This window comes from Drosophila kikkawai, chromosome 3R (assembly GCF_030179895.1).
Source record: "Drosophila kikkawai strain 14028-0561.14 chromosome 3R, DkikHiC1v2, whole genome shotgun sequence".
Lineage (NCBI taxonomy): Eukaryota > Metazoa > Arthropoda > Insecta > Diptera > Drosophilidae > Drosophila > Drosophila kikkawai.
This window is the reverse complement of record NC_091731.1, coordinates 24,899,155-24,915,549: the sequence shown is the minus strand read 5'-3', so window position 1 is coordinate 24,915,549 and position 16,395 is coordinate 24,899,155. Positions and strand designations below refer to the sequence as shown.

Here is a 16,395-nt window from a genome sequence, read left to right as displayed (position 1 = left end):
GTAAAAATAACAAATTTATTATTTAAATAATACGCTTTTAGATTATAAACATTTTATTGTACGAGTAAATATTTCTTAAATTATGATACATTGGTTATCTGAGCTGGCTGCTCATTTTTTGTCTAAAGACAATGATTAAAAAATATAATTAATACATTTGAAATGCAAGTTTTTTTTAAGGCTACAAGGCTGTTTGTTCTTAAAACTAACAATATATTCAAATTTTATATTTAAAATTGTCTTCCCAGTTAATCAACTGGTTTCTCCCATCCCATCTCAGACCCCATTTTCTCAAGGAACTTGACAACCCGGCGCCCCGGCTTCAGGGGATTCACCCAGGTGATGAGGTCCAGCAGGCGCTTGATGCCAATTGAGATGGGCTTGTCCACGATGGCAGTCGCTATGGCACACAGTTCCTCTCGCTCGAAGCGTTGTGAAGCCTCCGCCACGGATAGTATCTGATCCGGTCCAAAGAGATTCGGCACGTGGATCACCGATGTGAAGACTGACAGCATTCCCAGATCCTCTAGGACGTCACGACGACTGGAAGTACACAGGATGTGCAGTCTATGACCTCTGGGCGGCTGCTTCTTTAAGAGCACCATTAGCGTCTGGAGTACCTCGTTTGAGTAACTCCTTCCCAAGGGTACATACTCCAGCAGGCGTTCCAAATCGTCGATAATGACGATACTGTCTTGGGAGACACATGCATCCTCCAAAAGCTTGCGAATGTACATACATTTTTCGGCAACACTGGCTTCCAGCAAGTCCGCCGGACAGATGACTTTTACAAAGGGCACATTACTTTTCTGGGCGAAACGAGCCGCAATTGCCGATTTTCCAGACTTCGAAGGACCCTCGATCAGCTGGCAAATCAATCCTTGGCCCTGGACGGGGCCATGTTCCGCAAACAACCGCTGAGAGTTCATCAGTAATTCGGCGACGTACTTGTCCTCCTCAAACTGCAAAATGTTCATCATCTCCGTATCGTTGGCATTGCACATGTTTTCCATCGGCCGAGCTATCGTATTCCCATTGCTGGAGCCTGCTGCCTCCTCTACCAAATCCACATGCAAGAGACGCCTTCGATTGATCACCCCGTTCACACGAATTTCAGACGCCTGAACTGAGCCCCAGTGCTTGGCCAAAAATATAAGGGTCTGGAAGTTCGACACCTTATTATTAACAGACTTAAAGTCGCGATCATTTAACTTGGTCTCTGCCTGCTGAGCCGGGCGTACCGACTCGAAGAAGCCGCCTGGCATCATCTCTTCGAGCCTCTCCGTTTGTACACCAAATCGCGGCTTAATGGCCCTCAGAGATTGCAAGAAATCCGCTTGGGTAACCTTTAGGCCATCAGGATTTCTTTCAAGGGATCGAGTCATTGCCCAACTGGCTGCCTCACGCACCAAACGGCACAGCTCGTCTTCCGTAAAATTTTTGGACAATTCGGCAATCTGAACCGGATCGACGTCATCGGAGATCTTGAAATAGATTCCAAGATTCTTGATGCGCTGTCCCACCAGCTCCAACCTCTCCTCTCGATCGGGTAACGTGATGTTTACCATCTTGGCGTATCCTTTTTTCTCACTATTGCCTTAAATTCGTTCTTTTCGACCACCAGCTTTAATTTTTCACTTGATGAATAGGTAAAATTTTTTTTACACGTTTGCGCGATCAGCTGTTGCTAACTTGTTGTGCTGCGGTGCTGCCAACTTAATTTAAGCGAGACAGTGCTGTCAGAATTTGGCGTTATTTTGGTTAAAAGCTAAAAAAATATGTTTAAAATAAACTTTTAACACTAATTGTTTTCCCACAAATATGCAATTTTAAGCCGTAAAAGAGTGAAGTAAATAAAAACAAATTAACTTTAATTTTAAATAAACACGTATGTTATTCTCATCACCAATCCATAGATAATTAAGCTTATAAAATAACTGATAGCTGATAGCTAATAAAAAATAAAATAACGATAATGTGTGCAACAGCAATTAGCTCAGAATTTAGCTAAAACAAGCGAAAAATGGCTTAGGTAACAGCTCAATCTAGAATTAGGGGTCATTCGCTTGGGTCAAGGCTTTTTCTAAATTTAATTTAAAGATTTCATCATCCATTGTGTAAAAGTCATTCATAAATATGTATATATCAATTAACTTCAACAGGGGAAACTAAAAACTCTAAAAAACTTCCTTGAACAAGTATACAAAACACTTAAGTAAAGATTTTCTAATCTCTTTCTCAAGTTTATTAAAAGATACCTCTTTAAATGTAAGAAATAAATTTTCAAAAATATTTAAAAAACGTTATACCCTTGCAGGGTACTTATATATAATTGGGATCATAAAAGTCAACTTATATTCTTCGATTGGGGAACCGATGTGGATCTCCTGGCCAGCAGAACTACGTTTTCGAGCGTCACATCTCTGGGCACGTAGAACTTTAGCTCCGCCTGGTAGCCCTGGGATCGCAGGTACTCTAGTCGTCCGTAATCTAATATCCGCTTACACTGCTGACCGATCTTCTCCCGCTCCTCGCGACTCAGCCTCTGGGTGTTCGGCTCCGCCGGCTGTTCCTCTGCCTTTTCCATGGCTCTGCGTCGCTCGCGACTCATACCGGTGCCACAAACGGCCCAACTGACCATTTTGGTTAGAATAGTAAACTCTCGGGCTTCGATACCGGCTGCTTGGAGAAAAGAGCGTCCCACATAGGAGCTCCAGGAGCAGCGGTGGTGGCAGCACAACGCGATTAGCACGTAGTCAGTGGCGGCACCACCTTCTTTACCCAATATGCATCGCAGGGTCAGATCCGTGGCTGCACCGCAGAGATGCTTCGATAGCGCCACCGTTCGTTGAGTTTTCTTTAATTCCGGGAGAGCGCAGAGCTTCAGATCGGCAATGTCCGCCCGAATGCGCTGAACCTGCTCCTTGTTGGTAAGCTTATTATCCTTTTTATGGCGAAGTGAGAGGCGATCAATGAGGATGACCTGAGAGCGGGTGAGTTTCTGGTCCTCCAAGACGGTGGCCAAGAAGAAGGCCAGTTGTCCCTTTCCGGCACCAAATTCTACGTAGCTGGTGCTATCTACGAGTTGGTCGTCCTTTTGCAGGATGCCCAGCAAGCTGGAAGCTTGAGTGAGCTGCCGTAACGTTTCCTGGCCGTAATCCGAGCGACTCAGTTCCGCCTTCAGGGATTCATGCGACAGTTGCAGTTCCTGAATACTAGAATTGATGTGTTTATCATATAGTTGCTTGACTTTGTCGATCAAACCATAGAACTCATCATCCGATAGCTCGTGTAGTTTTATCTGGTCGTATTTCTCCACTGCCTCCAGTTGATCCTCTCCAGAATTTATCCCTTTCACAATGTAAGGCAACGAGCTTTCCTGATCCCTGGCATTGCAAATGGTCAAGTGTTTGGCCAGCTTCCTCTTGAAAACCGTATGCTTCGGATCCAAGGGGCAAGGAATCCGTTCCTGGAAGGAATCCTCGCCAGTTCCGTCAACATTTTCCGGAGCGACGGAGGGCGGTGCATGGGCGCCGCAAAAGGGGCTGCCCTTGTTGGCAGTCATTTTGCATCGGCGCTTCTTGCGTGGCACCCAGTAGGAGCATGTGGTGGCGACATCGTCGTCTTTGTCTTCGTCGGATGTCATTTTTGGTTTCTTGGCTGCCATTCAGCCGAATATATTAACAAATTAATAACAAAAATAAAAAAATCTCGTGCGTAACAGTGTGACCAAAAGTGGTTTGTAGAAAATACCGCAGAAGGGGAAATTTTCTGGTTTTTTGAGATTTTTTAAGGTTAAGCCAAAATTATATCTGGCCACACTAGCAAATACACAAGCCGCGCTGGGAAAACGTTTGCCGAAAAACTTCTAAAAAAAAACACTTAAAAACAGTAACATAAGACTTTTGCAGTGCATTTAATAAGTATTATCTATAGTTTGCCATGTAAGTTATACTAATATTAATTCACCAACCGTCCAGAAATGCTAAATCAGCGGGCAACATGTGCGCCGGCATTTTGGATTGTGGCTTCGCGATTTTTACTGTAATTTTTGTTGCTATTTTGCAGGGCTCTCGTGAAACCAAAGTCGGAACTGACCCCGGAGGAGCTGGCCCGACAGGAGGAGGAAGAGTTCAACACCGGACCGCTGTCCGTGCTCACGCAGTCGGTGAAGAACAACACCCAGGTACTGATAAACTGCCGCAACAATAAAAAACTCCTGGGAAGAGTGAAGGCCTTCGACCGCCACTGCAACATGGTGCTGGAGAATGTGAAGGAGATGTGGACAGAGCTACCGCGCACCGGCAAGGGCAAGAAGAAGGTCAAGCCGGTCAACAAGGACCGCTTCATATCGAAGATGTTCCTGCGCGGCGACTCGGTAATCCTGGTACTCAGAAACCCCCTGGCCACGGCGGCAGGCAAATAGTAAAAGCTATCATTCAATCAACTAATAAAGGCAAACTCGACTTTCTAAGTTAAACAACCAATATTGAAGAGTCATTCTGTGGAAATGGTGAATAATTGTAGTGATTTTTAATTTGTGAATTATTTATTTGCCCAAAGAAAATGGAATCATTACGTTATCTAAAGATGTTGAAATCGACTGCAGTTAAGTAAGGTAAGCATTTAAAAATAATAGCTTCAATGTTTGTTTCTTGATATCTTCAAAAAATGCATTAATTTTCGGACAATTGCTTATGCAGTTTCGGTACATAGTCATCGTATTGGGCCTGGTAAAAAGTACCAGCAACGACATTGCCCAGCTTATACTTCTCGGCAAACTTGGCGGCGCTGAATTTGGGCCTATCCTTCCTCGACTTGTTGCTAACCCGCTCCTCATCGAACTGCAGCTTTCCCGGTTGTTTGTACAGCAAGAACACGTAGCGATGCAGACCCGTACCCTGGGGTGGACCGGATCCAATATATTCGGCAATAGCGTCACCAGTTGTCAAGTCATTTCCAGCAATATTAACCAGGACCCAGTGCTTGAACTCCCGGAACTTGGGCTCAGCTCGGCTGGGTGCATCGGGATCGGTCATAATGAGTGTATAAAAGTCACCAGGCTGGGCATCCCACTCCACCTGTGGTTGGTCCTTCACCTGAGTGGGCGTGAACTCCACACCATCCTTTGCCACCAGTCCATTGCTGTATGTCACCTATCAGAAAAGAAGATTTCGTTAGGTTTGCTTTGAATAATTGGTAACACGAAATCAGCAATGCGAATTGTAATTATTTTATGACTCTTAACTGCTTGAAGTTGTATAAGTAATTTTCCTCTGCTATTATACTTTTTTTTCTTGATTCGTTTTTCACATTACCATATTTGTTTTTTCTTAAAGTGACCTTTGATCAGAAAGTTTTCTGGAACTCTTGAAGAACTTGGGCTTATCAGCACTTAAAACAAAATATACATACTTTTTATATAAAATATTAAGATTAAACTATTTATTTTAATTTCTTACAACTTTAAACTCTCTCTTTACTTAGTTTTTATCCATATTTTGACCCACCTTCAATAACTGGTCTGGTGCCTGGGCTATAACATCGGGCACCACCTGGTTGCTCCTGAAGACTTCTTCCAAGGAGCCAGCTTGGATAGCCAGGACACAGCTCATGAGGGGTATTAGAACCAAGAACATCTTGTTAAATGAAATAATTTAACGAAATGCTAAGTGTCTGACTTTGTAGCTAAAGTGATCTGCTATCGAACAAGGTCTGTTTGGAATTGAAACCGGTTTGCCATGATGCCGTACTTTTAAGACAAAGCCGAAAGCTTTTTATTTCTATAAATAGCTGCTGGGAAAAAAGCGTTGCCACAACTGTTATTAAAAAGTCATTAGTTTGGAGTCACGGTTCACTGAAAATGGATGCATTCAGCAGGAAATTTTGGATACCGTGATAGGTATTCGCTTTATTCATTCGCAGAATCCTGTTACAACTGGGCTACTACTTTTTGCCAGAGAGCTGTTTGTACAGCTGTGGCACATATTCGTCCCATTGGGCCTGAAAGAAGTTTCCGGCAATGGGATCTCCCAGCTTGTACTTGGTGATGAACTTGGCCGTGCTGAAGTTGGGTCGCTTTTCGCCGGTAGTCTTCGGGATCCGCGGCTCGTTGCAGGTCAGCATATGGGGCTGCTTGAAGACCAAGAAGACGTAACGATGTAGTCCGGTGCCCTGCGGCGGGCCAGCGCCTACATAGGCGGTCAAGACCAAGCCGTTATCGATTTGGTTACCCGGAATGTTGACCACCAGCCAGTGGTGCCACTCCCGGTACTTTGGCTGCTTGCGACTGGGTGCATCCGGATCTGTTAGGATCAGTGTATAGAGAGCATCCGGCTCAGCATCCCACTCCACCTTTGGCTGATCTTTCACCTGCTTGGGCGCTAGTTCTCTGCCCATGTCCACCACTTGACCGCCGCCATATGTCACCTGTGAGGAGGCAATTGTAATATTATCAATCTTATGCGGAAAACCCCACCTTAAGCTGCTTGTAGGGACATGTTTTCAAAATATCCGGCACGATTTTGTGCTTTGAGAAGCAAGCGGTGTCCTCGGACATTTCAGTGGAGTAAATAAAAAATTTAAATTTGAGATGCCAAAATATTAGTCCATAGATTTTGGGAAACCTTACAAATTGACAACTGCCTCAAGTGTGTTTTAATTGATTTGTTGTTATGCTTTATTTCTCATCCATTTAGCCGGATCCGTGCGAAATGGCTTTAATAAGAGCCGGAACATCTTCATTCCAGGTGGATGTGAAGAAATTCCCAGCAACTGGACAGCCTAACTTATATTTTTTGACAAATCCCTGAACCTTGAATCCGCTTCGACCGTTAGTCGAGTGCTTGGGCAGCTTCGGGAAATCAAATTTGGTGTAATCCTTTTGTTTATAGAGCAGGAAGACGAATCGATGGGTGCCGGATCCTGGCATCGGAGTGGCGCCCATGTAGCCTACGCGAACATCGCCCATGCCCAGGTGATTTCCAGGAATGTTTAGCACCATCCAGTGAAGAAACTCCCTGTTCGTTGGCGTCACGACACTGGGTGCATCCGGATTTACCATTAGCAGGGTGTAGTAGTGTTCAATAGCTGCGGGCCATTGCACAGTGGGTTCATCGCGCACATCCATGGGCTGCAGCAGCTTTCCACTGTCCACGTTTATATAGCCGTGATACGTGACCTTGTGGTGGAATAATTATATGTGATATTTTGGTAAGAAATAAAATTCATAATTTCACTCACATTGAGAAACTCCTGTGGTCCGATTTCAATGACATCCGGTATGACATCCATGCTCCTCATAAACTTGCTGACTTCCGTGTCCGACAGACGATCGTCCCTTGGCCATCGCAGGCTCATACTCAGGCTAAGCCTGAAAACGATGAGAATCCAAAAGCTGGTTAACATGGTGTAGCTACTTTTCCACTAACTGCAGATTGCATAGTAGCTCTTCCTTAAATACTAGCTACTGCCACAAGCAGCTGGTTTTTACATGGCCAATCAACAGCTGGATTGCAACGTTATATTTTAGATTATTGATTTTAAGTTATATTTATTAAAAACAGAGCTTGTTATAACCACAACTAAAAGCCACTACCCTTACCAGTTGTCTGATAGCGAGTTCTGAATGTCAACATTAAGTACTCATTACTCGTTTAGTTAACACAGATTATTGCGCTAAAACACTGCTGTTAAATATAGTAAGTAAATTTAGTAACAGGAACTCGCTAAGAGGCAGTCTACAAAGTCTTGTATTTGCCACTAGATCGCTCTCAGGTAAAAGTACTCGATATAGTTCGATATACATTTTGGGAGAGACTTTAAAGGGCTCAGTTGTAACCCATTATGCATATTAAATAGACTTGTGCTTTGTCCTTAAATAAAAACGATTGGATCCTAAAATAGTAAACTAAAATGTTAATTGCTTAAAAACCAGAAATCCCAAAGTGCATTTCATATTTTCCTACAAAATAATCTATAGTTTTATTGATTTAAGTACCTGTTTCAATCAAATTAAATTAAACAAAAACACACCCTCCCAGAAACAAATAAGAAAACAAGCTTGATGATTAGTTTTCAATTTTTGCATTTTTAATAAATTAAATAAATATAAATTCAATTCAGTTTGATTTTTGGTCGATTTGTGTCGAGGTGACGTAGGCAAAAGGACTAAAAGAATATGCTGACAGCGAATGAAAGTGAAGGAGGATGACTGGGAAAATCAGGCTAAGTGGGGAGTGGTTACAGCTGAAGAATGGCTTAAACTCTCGCATGGCTTAACCCTTAACGACTACAATTATGGCCTGGGCAGGTTCCGGTTCCATTTGGTCTGTGCGACTCGCAGTGATTCCTCCTGGGAGGGAACACAAGTGTCCTTGGTATGTACAACGGGGCGGCTGAATTCCCCGAATTTAAGAGGACGAGCTGTAGCTGGACGAAGAGCCAGAGGATCCCGAGGAGGAGCCCGAGGAGTAGGACGACGAGCTGCTGGGGTGGTACGAGCTGTAGGCCAGGTTCTGCGAGTCCCAGCGGGCATAGGGACCTCCGCTCATGGGCTCCCAGCTGCTGGGATCGTACGACGAGGCCGTGGTGCTGGGGACTCCGTATTCACTGGCCGGCACTGGGGCTGGCATGGGCACCATGTTCATCTTCATGCCTCCCAGCTTCTGGATGAGGTTGTAGATCAGGAAGCCGAGCACCAACTTGATGGCGATCTTGGACAGAATCAGAGCCTTGGTGGCCTTAAGGCTGATCAGAGCCATCAGGATGGGCATGACCACCTTCAGTTTGAGCTTCATCAGCAGCAGCAGGGGCAGGAACAGCTTGTCCTTGTTCTTCTTCTCGGCGCGACCTGAAGGAGTAGAAATATTAAGACCTGTCTGGGGAATTTTCGTCATCACTACTGACCCTCCTCCTTGGGCAGCTCCAGGTCGAAGCCTCGGTCTGAGCGATAGCTAACCACGGAGCCAGCAAAGAAGGTCTGCGGCAACTGGAGCCTCATCTCATTGGTGTTCAGAATGCGACCCAGACGGTCCACGATAACCTTGTCGATGACATCGTCGCTCAGGGCACGACCACTGACCTCCTCCTCCACATTGGCCACCGTGTCCAGGTAGCTGAGCACCTTCTCCTTGAGGCAATGCATGGCATTGGCATGGAAGCACTTATCCACAATGGTCGAGATCAGCTCATCGGAGCTGTGGATGCGCGGAGTCACCGCATTCTCGATGGCAGCACCGGACACCGAAGTGGAGGCCACCAGCAGCAGCGCGCAACCGAACGCGAGCAAGGACGAGAAACGAAAGGCCATTATGTGTGATCCCAATTGAATTAATTACAATTATTAAATGGACACTACCAGAGCGCGTAGTGTTCACAGCGGAGTCGATGCGACGACAATGTTGGATGATTTGCCGATCGAATCGAGTTTTATACTGCCGCTCCCCGAGAGCGTCAAAGAGGCTCGTGCTGGCTTTTTTTTTTTGGAGTGCACACAATTCGCTTTTTGGACAGCCAAACTCTGCGAGTGACGAGCGACGAAAGTCGGCAAAGCCCGGGCCAAGTCTACGAAGAGCAAGTGGCCAAAGTTTTTCACCAAAAAATTTTAAAAAGAAAATCAGAACACTTGCTGGTCACGACTATTGCATACCCCTAAAGTTTTAAATGAAACAAAGAGTAACTTGTTATTTCTTAAAAATTTTAATCAAGCTAAGTTTGGTTAAAATTTAAGATTTAGTACGGATGTCAGAGATCTAAAGAAAAGTCTGCGAAAGTATGCAATGCAACTTGAAATGTATATAATTTATTTTGAATGCTTGTATTAATATATTTCAAGTTTTTGGCTCTTAATTTAGTAAGCCTAATTCATATTTAATGTTCTATAATTCAGAAATCAATCTTTGTCAGACTTTGAATATACCCTGACACTAAACGAATACCTAGTATAAAAAAGAGTAGCCTCTCCCCTGTTAACTGGGTTGCCCCTTGAAGCTTTCTCGCTTTCCATATCGGCCTCAGACACCTAGCACACCCCCACCCTTCCAGCGGCCAAAGTTGCATTATTGACGCCTCGGTGGAAATAACTTTTGTTGGGCGATTAGTATGCAGGCCCATTACTCTTACGCGACCATCCGCAAGAAAGCCAAATCGAAGACACGTACATACTTCGGCGTATTGTGTCAAATTTCGATACAAGAAATCAGTACGGAACTCACCTACGCTTTGGTATCGGACTCCTATTTGCTACGTTTCTGTTTTAATTTTACTTTTTTTTCTTTGTAAATGCGGAACTGTTGTTTCGATTTCGCAGAGGTCTCAATTATTATTTTGTTGACTGTTTTGTTTTAGATTACGAAATTTATTTTCGATTTTATTTGTGCCACATAGATGTGGGTGACACACTTTTTCAGGGAAGGTACACAGGAAGGGAGTTTCTAATATTTATGGCTATAAGTTATTAGATATTGTCAAATGAACCTTTATTTCAGTAAACTGTTTTTTATGTAATTATGTTTCACAATTTACCAACAAACATTCAATTCACTTGAACTTTATAGGTGGGTAGTCAATGTAATTACTTCCTCTAAGCAACAATCCCTTTAAATTATTGATGATTTATCAAGTGTTTGGATTCCATAATAACTCCTCATTGTTACACAATCAAATATATATTTATTTTGGCAGCCAAAATCATTGTATTTTGTATATTACCTAATGGTGAGCTTAAATAATGCAAAGGCTGTCGCTGCTGCGCTTACACCAGTGACATGTTTTCTGTGTGTATCACTCTTATCCCTTGCTAAAAGAAATTGGTGGACTGCTTCATGTTTATTTCACCAGCGCCACACTTTTGCCCGGATCGTGCCAAATAGTCAAAGAGCCGACAATTTTATGCGGCACTATAAATTTCCATAAGCTCGTGTCTTGGCTTCAGCCCCCCGATGGTCGATGCTGATGATGATGTGTTGATGGTGTGTTGACCAAAACAGCGTCCTCGTGCATGCCAAGCGATTATGAAAGCGGCTTCACCTGTCCGTCTGTCCACCTGACCATTTGTTCAGGTGTTTTCCCACTCCACTTTGATCCCAGATGGTTCCTTTTCCTAGTAAATTGGCTAGAATACTGTGTGTGGGGACAGTGCCCAGAAATTCTTTGATTAAGATAAATTTCACACTTTCCTAGCTTTGAGACAAGCGTTTAGGATGAATGCTTGAAATCGGTCTTGAAAAATAATGTAAACCAAACATAATTCTAGAAAAAATACAAGTTTAAAAAAGAAATGGGGAAGATTCTTCTTCGTAAAGTGAAGTATATTGCTATTGGTTAAAATCTAAATACATTTGCGTATATATGATATAAATATGAGAAACTTGAGTTAAGAATATCTTTAATTTCTTTATTTTTTTATATACAATAAAATAATATATAATAAAATTAAAATTTTCATATTAAAATCTTGAAAATTCTTTAGTTGATATTCTTTACAACTTAAAGTATAGGCTAATAACAGAATCTGTAAAAGTTTTTTATATTTTTCTATACTTTTATATATTACAGAAATTCACATTTAATTTATAAACTCTTACCTAATAAAATCTTTATACAAATATCATAGTTAATCTTATCTTATTTATTTATTTTTTATATTATTTTATAATGTCCCATTTTTATGATACTTTTTGCTTGACTTTCTAAGAATACCGTTGTGGGGAATGTGAGGAGGCTTAGTATCATCTCAGGAATATATTTGTGAAACTAAATTCTCTACTTCTCACGAGCATCGTTTTATGCCTAAGTAAGTTGCATTCTGGAGAGCAAATATCCCTGATCTCTTGGCCCTTAGCCCACTGCAAACCCCCTTGGGTCGAAGAATATTTAAAGACTTTCACCTTCTCTGATGGCTGGCGACTTTCGCACAAGTGAAATTTAAATTTTTAAATTATATGCAGTTAATCAATTGAATTGTGTGCCTCGGCCGGGCCCGAAGAGGGGCTTGAGCGGAATATTTAATACGATTCTGCCGAGGGTCGGCATTTGCTGTGGATTAAATTTGGCTAATTAGGACACAATTGCCGTGCGGGCGATGGCTTATACATATTGTATGCCAAGTGAAATTGGTCGAGGCTTTGATAAGACTGCCAGGGGGGCGGAAACGTTAATTAGGCCTGCTGGCTTAACAATTCAAGCAGTTAGATTTTAACCCCTCGGGGCCCTTGGCCAAGTGCTTCTGGTTTAATCTTTAAGCCAGCTTTAAATGCTGACCTCCGGCCAAGTTGGTTGATAAATTAAATCCCATTTAGCATATTTAAGGCATTTGTTGTGCTACTTTATTTTGGTGCTTTGCTTCTCTCTTTTGCTTAATCTCTTGTTTTCAATAAATAGTTAATAAATATTATATATAAAGTCTAAAGACACGGACAGGGTCGGTCGAAGGACGCAGAATATGTCTAACAATTAACAAATAATTATGCGCTCTTCGAGACAACTTCTGGGGCTGTGCTCATCCAGGGACTTCTCTGCTCCTCTTGCTTCTGTGGGGGACTGTTGGGTTCTTGGTGCTGGCTTAGGCATAGGCCTGATAGGCCAACTTCTGGGCCAACTTCTGGGGCTGCTCCACAACGGGGACGGAAACAGAACCGAAGGTACGGCCATCCCACGGTCCATGGGCGGTGATGTGAGCGGTGTGATGGTGATCATGGGCAATCTGGGGCGACAGGGAAGGTGGGGAAATAACAATTGATTAAAGATCCTTTCACTGAGTATATTAATCGAGAATATTTCTAAATGCTAGTGTTTGGTTGGGTAGTCAGTTTTGTGGTTTGGTTGGGAAGCGGGAGAGTGTGGGCGAGGATTCTGGCGGAACTTACCCTGCTGCTGCCGCCCTCTAGACTTCTTATACATACATGCTTCTCTCTACATTTGAATCTTAATTGCAATAAAGTTCGAGCTCCTCCGCCACGCATCCCAACATCATCCCAACACACAAAACGCACACTAATTACCACATCCAGCGAATGCCTGGAAGACAATTGGAGACGCGTTTTAATATCATGAAAGGCTTACCTTTTTGCACAATTGGAAAATGGCCAAACCAACCGAGACAATGAAGGAGAAGAAGCCCAGAGCCAGGGCGTTGAAGGCCTTGATCTTCAGAATGCCAATGGCCATGGGGATGACAGTGATGGCCTTCAGCAGGATGAGCACCAGGATGGGCATGGCCAGCTTGCGGAGACGATGCTTCTTGCCTGTAATTTTTAAGGTGTTGTGTATTAATAAAGAAGCTCTTGTCTGTGTTCCTGGAAACAAGGCATGCAGAAAGTGAACCCACCCTTCTTGAAGATGTTGCCCTTCTTACCCCTGGCTTCGACATCGGTGGCATCATCATCGGCTTCGTCGCCGTTCAACTGAAGGTTCAGGCTCAGCTGGTTGTTGGCCAGGTTACGAGCCGAGACGGTGACCTTGGCATCGGCCAAGGGCAAGTTCATGCTGACATCATGTCCCCGCATATAGTTCTCAATGGCATCAATGAAGCCATCGGCACTGCTGGCACGGGCTTCGCTTATGGGAGCAGTCTTTTGGCCATTGGAGCGCACCTCCAGGTTGGAGACCTAGTAAAGCGAGGGGAAATTTTATATTAAAGGTGATTATAGAAATATATAGAATACATAAACAGAATTTAAATATAAAGGGAGTTGTAGAAAAAATAAGTATTTAAATTAGCTTTAAAGATTCTTCTCAAAATAGATTTCTATGGTTTTAGCTGAATATCGGCAATGTTAATAACAGTGAATAAAAACTAAAGCTCATTTAAACTTGCAAGAAATTCCCGGATTGATTTCTTAATTTCAGCCATTGAGTTTGTCTTCTATCAATCCCCATTCTTGAGCTCACCTGATAGCTGTCTTTGCTCATCACATTGTCCACAAAGCGCATGGCACGCTCTTTGATGCAGGCCATCGAGTCTTGGCCGCTGGCACACTTGTTCTGCTCCTCGGCAATTAGGCGCTGCAGCTGCTCGGTGGAGCCGAGGCCAGCCGCCTGTCCCGCTGCCACTAGGGCCGCCACACCGACAATCACAAGGAGCAACTTGGCCATTTTGTTGTGTTCGTTTGGGGCTGTGTTTTTTGAGTCCGGTTCGTAGCTCGCCGATGGTCAACACACAACTCGCCTCGGTGCTGGCACAATTGCGTTTAATAATCGTTTTTCTATTGTTCACGATTTTTATACTCACTGGATCTTTAACTCGTTCGCTGGCGAATGGCCGTGCAAAAGGAATGGCCGGTGGAGAAGACATGAATGAAGCAGACGTCGCAAGAGCTGCTCCAACTTTGTTATTTTTGCCCGAGTGCGTGCCGCGGTGCACCACGTGTCGTATGCTTAATGTGGCTTTATTTCGAACGCGTGCCCGACGCATCCGAGAGTTTTCTTTGTGGGTGGAGGGCTGCACTCGAAACAATTTTGGTGGGTTTAAAGGAACACTTTATTCTCTTGGAGGAACAAAGGTTTTGATCGAAATTTTGTTCGGTAAAATTGGGAGGGTTGTTAATCAGTTAATAAAGAAATTTAAAATTTAAATACATTGAAATCTTTTCAAAGGATCCATAAAGATACATATGTTTCTACTAGAAACTTTCTAGATTTAATAAGCTACACATTTGTAGATAATACAAAAAAAAATATAATACTTACTGCTACCATAAATTTATATAAAAACATAAAATAGGGCTCTATATATAGTATAATATAATTTATATACCAGTATTCCCGATTTTTCTGTGTGCATTCAACAGTTTCCTCTTAGTTTATGGATTCCCATTGAGGCAACACAGATGGGAAATTAATTTGGCCATTAATTGATTGAATTTCGCGAGAATGGAGTTGCGAGTTGAGCCCCTACTTCTGGTAATTAGGCAGGAACTCACTTGCCTTGAAGCAAGAGCAGGACATTGGTAATGGTAGAAATTATTTGTTGACCCCATGTTAGAGTACATCCCCCTCTAATGACTAAAAAGAACAACTAATTACAAGCAAAATGTTTTCCTTGTCCAGGGAAAAAGTTCTCAGACAAACAAGAAGAAAGCAAATAAAGTAATGGACAAAGTTTGTAATAACAACGGTTTTTCATTCCGCTTTACTTTCAGATTTTTAACCGCTGGGAGTGCTGACGCACCTCTGGATATTGTACAAAATTTAAGAGCCCAAAGTTTTATCGATTAGCAGGTCGTTAGGAACTTTTAATAGGCCATAATGGGGATAAGTTTCTTTTTGCAAGAAATATTAATAATCATCACATAATCGGGGATAAGCCGAGGGAGCTCAGTCATAAACCGTTTATTGCCCACAAGAAACTAGCAATTAAAATATCTCAACACATAATTTTATACAAATTGCGCAAACTAATTACGCCACCACAAGTCATAATTAATAATTGGGCAAGGAATATGCAAGCGGCTCAATGGACTCCGGTTGGTCGATGGCCAACAACAAAGCAACATGGAACCCTACATGTCAACGAAATAGAAAGTGTTTTTCCTTAACGAAAGCGAAAGTGACATATCCCAACCTCCGCCAATCCCAGGCATGCACTGAATTTCAACGCAATTCAAGTCCACGGCTGAATTATGAATCTCGTGTATTGATTACGCGTTGTTTGCCATGAAAATTGATTTGACTGTGGAAGAGCGATTTTAGTTTTTTTGTTTTGTTTTTTTTTGGGACTCGATTATATCGTTTGGCCAAAAGTTTCACCGTTTCATTGGCCCGACAATTGCCATTCCGGTCGCATTTCTTTTCCGAGCCAATGAAATTGGAAAACCTTTTCATATTCCAAATTGTTGCGTAGAAACGATGGCCCAGCGATGGCGGCCAAGTGCATGCCGTTAAATATAAATGAAGTGTCCGTCGTTCAATGGTGTTATTGCTTTTCAATTTTATTTTGTTGCTGCTGAAGTTTCCTCTCGTCGCTTTTTTGTGTTGGCGCCATTGCCATTTTACATTGCTTCACGGTGTCGCTGTCCACATTTTGGCTGCGAGTTGTGTGTTTGTGGCAGCTTTCCAACAACCCACCTGTGCCAGGTGCAGAGGGTCGGTTTCACTGGGTGGCTATTGGCAATTGATATGACCGCAGCACTGACCATCGATTTTCTCTCTACGGTTGCATGGAAAACCAGAAAATAAGAAAAGAATGCAGTAAAAATTATTTTTTATGTTTTCACTTCCAGCAATTGAGGTTTTTTTGCACCCATCAAAGGAATCCCTGGAAAGTATGCTAAAAATACAAATTATAATGAGTTTGCCATTAACCTGAATAAGTTGGAATTGGTATTTTTTAAATTAAAGCATTCCTTACATTCTTAATTTAAATAAGTGAAAGAATTATTTGTATATATAAAAACA

At 42.7% G+C, this 16,395-nt stretch overlaps 8 protein-coding genes across 9 annotated transcripts; 1 reads left to right on the top strand and 7 right to left on the bottom strand.

The window, feature by feature from the left end:
* Window positions 1-63: 63 nt before the first annotated feature.
* Window positions 64-1,692, bottom strand: LOC108085592 (vesicle-fusing ATPase 2). Its single transcript, XM_017182258.3, has one exon. The coding sequence runs from the start codon at window positions 1,566-1,568 to the stop codon at window positions 249-251; it is 1,320 nt and encodes a 439-aa protein (XP_017037747.1). The 5' UTR covers window positions 1,569-1,692; the 3' UTR covers window positions 64-248.
* A 524-nt stretch (window positions 1,693-2,216) lies between these two features.
* LOC108085659 (tRNA:m(4)X modification enzyme TRM13 homolog) lies at window positions 2,217-3,742 on the bottom strand. Its single transcript, XM_017182350.3, has one exon. The coding sequence runs from the start codon at window positions 3,665-3,667 to the stop codon at window positions 2,348-2,350; it is 1,320 nt and encodes a 439-aa protein (XP_017037839.1). The 5' UTR covers window positions 3,668-3,742; the 3' UTR covers window positions 2,217-2,347.
* Window positions 3,743-3,816: 74 nt separating this feature from the next.
* SmD2 (small ribonucleoprotein particle protein SmD2) lies at window positions 3,817-4,487 on the top strand. The gene is made up of 2 exons (XM_017182338.3): window positions 3,817-3,944; window positions 4,069-4,487. Coding segments are annotated over exons 1-2 (360 nt in total). The 5' UTR covers window positions 3,817-3,942; the 3' UTR covers window positions 4,427-4,487.
* Window positions 4,488-4,527: 40 nt separating this feature from the next.
* Window positions 4,528-5,732, bottom strand: LOC108085646 (protein D2). Its single transcript, XM_017182336.1, has 2 exons — window positions 5,511-5,732; window positions 4,528-5,156 (listed from the first exon to the last, which is right to left on the bottom strand). The coding sequence occupies exons 1-2, from the start codon at window positions 5,637-5,639 to the stop codon at window positions 4,677-4,679; spliced, it is 609 nt and encodes a 202-aa protein (XP_017037825.1). The 5' UTR covers window positions 5,640-5,732; the 3' UTR covers window positions 4,528-4,676.
* Window positions 5,733-5,853: 121 nt separating this feature from the next.
* LOC108085647 (protein D2) lies at window positions 5,854-6,657 on the bottom strand. Its single transcript, XM_017182337.3, has 2 exons — window positions 6,479-6,657; window positions 5,854-6,429 (listed from the first exon to the last, which is right to left on the bottom strand). The coding sequence occupies exons 1-2, from the start codon at window positions 6,557-6,559 to the stop codon at window positions 5,947-5,949; spliced, it is 564 nt and encodes a 187-aa protein (XP_017037826.1). The 5' UTR covers window positions 6,560-6,657; the 3' UTR covers window positions 5,854-5,946.
* Window positions 6,652-7,440, bottom strand: LOC108085645 (protein D2). Its single transcript, XM_017182335.3, has 2 exons — window positions 7,243-7,440; window positions 6,652-7,180 (listed from the first exon to the last, which is right to left on the bottom strand). Exons 1-2 carry the CDS (start codon window positions 7,405-7,407, stop codon window positions 6,695-6,697), a joined length of 651 nt encoding a protein of 216 aa, XP_017037824.1. The 5' UTR covers window positions 7,408-7,440; the 3' UTR covers window positions 6,652-6,694.
* A 673-nt stretch (window positions 7,441-8,113) lies between these two features.
* On the bottom strand, window positions 8,114-9,399 carry Osi20 (DUF1676 domain-containing protein Osi20). The gene is made up of 2 exons (XM_017182265.3): window positions 8,908-9,399; window positions 8,114-8,851 (listed from the first exon to the last, which is right to left on the bottom strand). Exons 1-2 carry the CDS (start codon window positions 9,308-9,310, stop codon window positions 8,412-8,414), a joined length of 843 nt encoding a protein of 280 aa, XP_017037754.1. The 5' UTR covers window positions 9,311-9,399; the 3' UTR covers window positions 8,114-8,411.
* A 2,931-nt stretch (window positions 9,400-12,330) lies between these two features.
* Window positions 12,331-14,174, bottom strand: Osi19 (DUF1676 domain-containing protein Osi19). 2 transcript variants are annotated; one of them, XM_017182278.2, is made up of 4 exons: window positions 13,891-14,174; window positions 13,328-13,607; window positions 13,063-13,244; window positions 12,331-12,703 (listed from the first exon to the last, which is right to left on the bottom strand). In XM_017182278.2, exons 1-4 carry the CDS (start codon window positions 14,092-14,094, stop codon window positions 12,563-12,565), a joined length of 807 nt encoding a protein of 268 aa, XP_017037767.1. In that variant the 5' UTR covers window positions 14,095-14,174; the 3' UTR covers window positions 12,331-12,562. The 2 variants fall into 2 exon arrangements, with proteins under 2 accessions (XP_017037767.1, XP_017037768.1); XM_017182279.2 differs by having other exon boundaries at window positions 13,355-13,607.
* Window positions 14,175-16,395: the final 2,221 nt, after the last annotated feature.

Coding starts and splice junctions, on each gene's coding strand:
- Osi20 (XM_017182265.3), bottom strand. CDS start 9,310: ATGGCCTTTCGTTTCTCGTCCTTGCTCGCGTTCGGTTGCGCGCTGCTG. Junction 8,852..8,907: donor GGAGCTGCCCAAGGAGGAGG/GTCAGTAGTGAT, acceptor CTACTCCTTCAG/GTCGCGCCGAGAAGAAGAAC.
- Osi19 (XM_017182278.2), bottom strand. CDS start 14,094: ATGGCCAAGTTGCTCCTTGTGATTGTCGGTGTGGCGGCCCTAGTGGCA. Junction 13,608..13,890: donor TGAGCAAAGACAGCTATCAG/GTGAGCTCAAGA, acceptor TCGCTTTACTAG/GTCTCCAACCTGGAGGTGCG. Junction 12,704..13,062: donor TTTTCCAATTGTGCAAAAAG/GTAAGCCTTTCA, acceptor CTGTCGCCCCAG/ATTGCCCATGATCACCATCA.
- LOC108085659 (XM_017182350.3), bottom strand. CDS start 3,667: ATGGCAGCCAAGAAACCAAAAATGACATCCGACGAAGACAAAGACGAC.
- LOC108085592 (XM_017182258.3), bottom strand. CDS start 1,568: ATGGTAAACATCACGTTACCCGATCGAGAGGAGAGGTTGGAGCTGGTG.
- LOC108085647 (XM_017182337.3), bottom strand. CDS start 6,559: ATGTCCGAGGACACCGCTTGCTTCTCAAAGCACAAAATCGTGCCGGAT. Junction 6,430..6,478: donor GTCCCTACAAGCAGCTTAAG/GTGGGGTTTTCC, acceptor GCCTCCTCACAG/GTGACATATGGCGGCGGTCA.
- LOC108085646 (XM_017182336.1), bottom strand. CDS start 5,639: ATGTTCTTGGTTCTAATACCCCTCATGAGCTGTGTCCTGGCTATCCAA. Junction 5,157..5,510: donor CACCAGACCAGTTATTGAAG/GTGGGTCAAAAT, acceptor CTTTTCTGATAG/GTGACATACAGCAATGGACT.
- LOC108085645 (XM_017182335.3), bottom strand. CDS start 7,407: ATGTTAACCAGCTTTTGGATTCTCATCGTTTTCAGGCTTAGCCTGAGT. Junction 7,181..7,242: donor GACCACAGGAGTTTCTCAAT/GTGAGTGAAATT, acceptor TTCCACCACAAG/GTCACGTATCACGGCTATAT.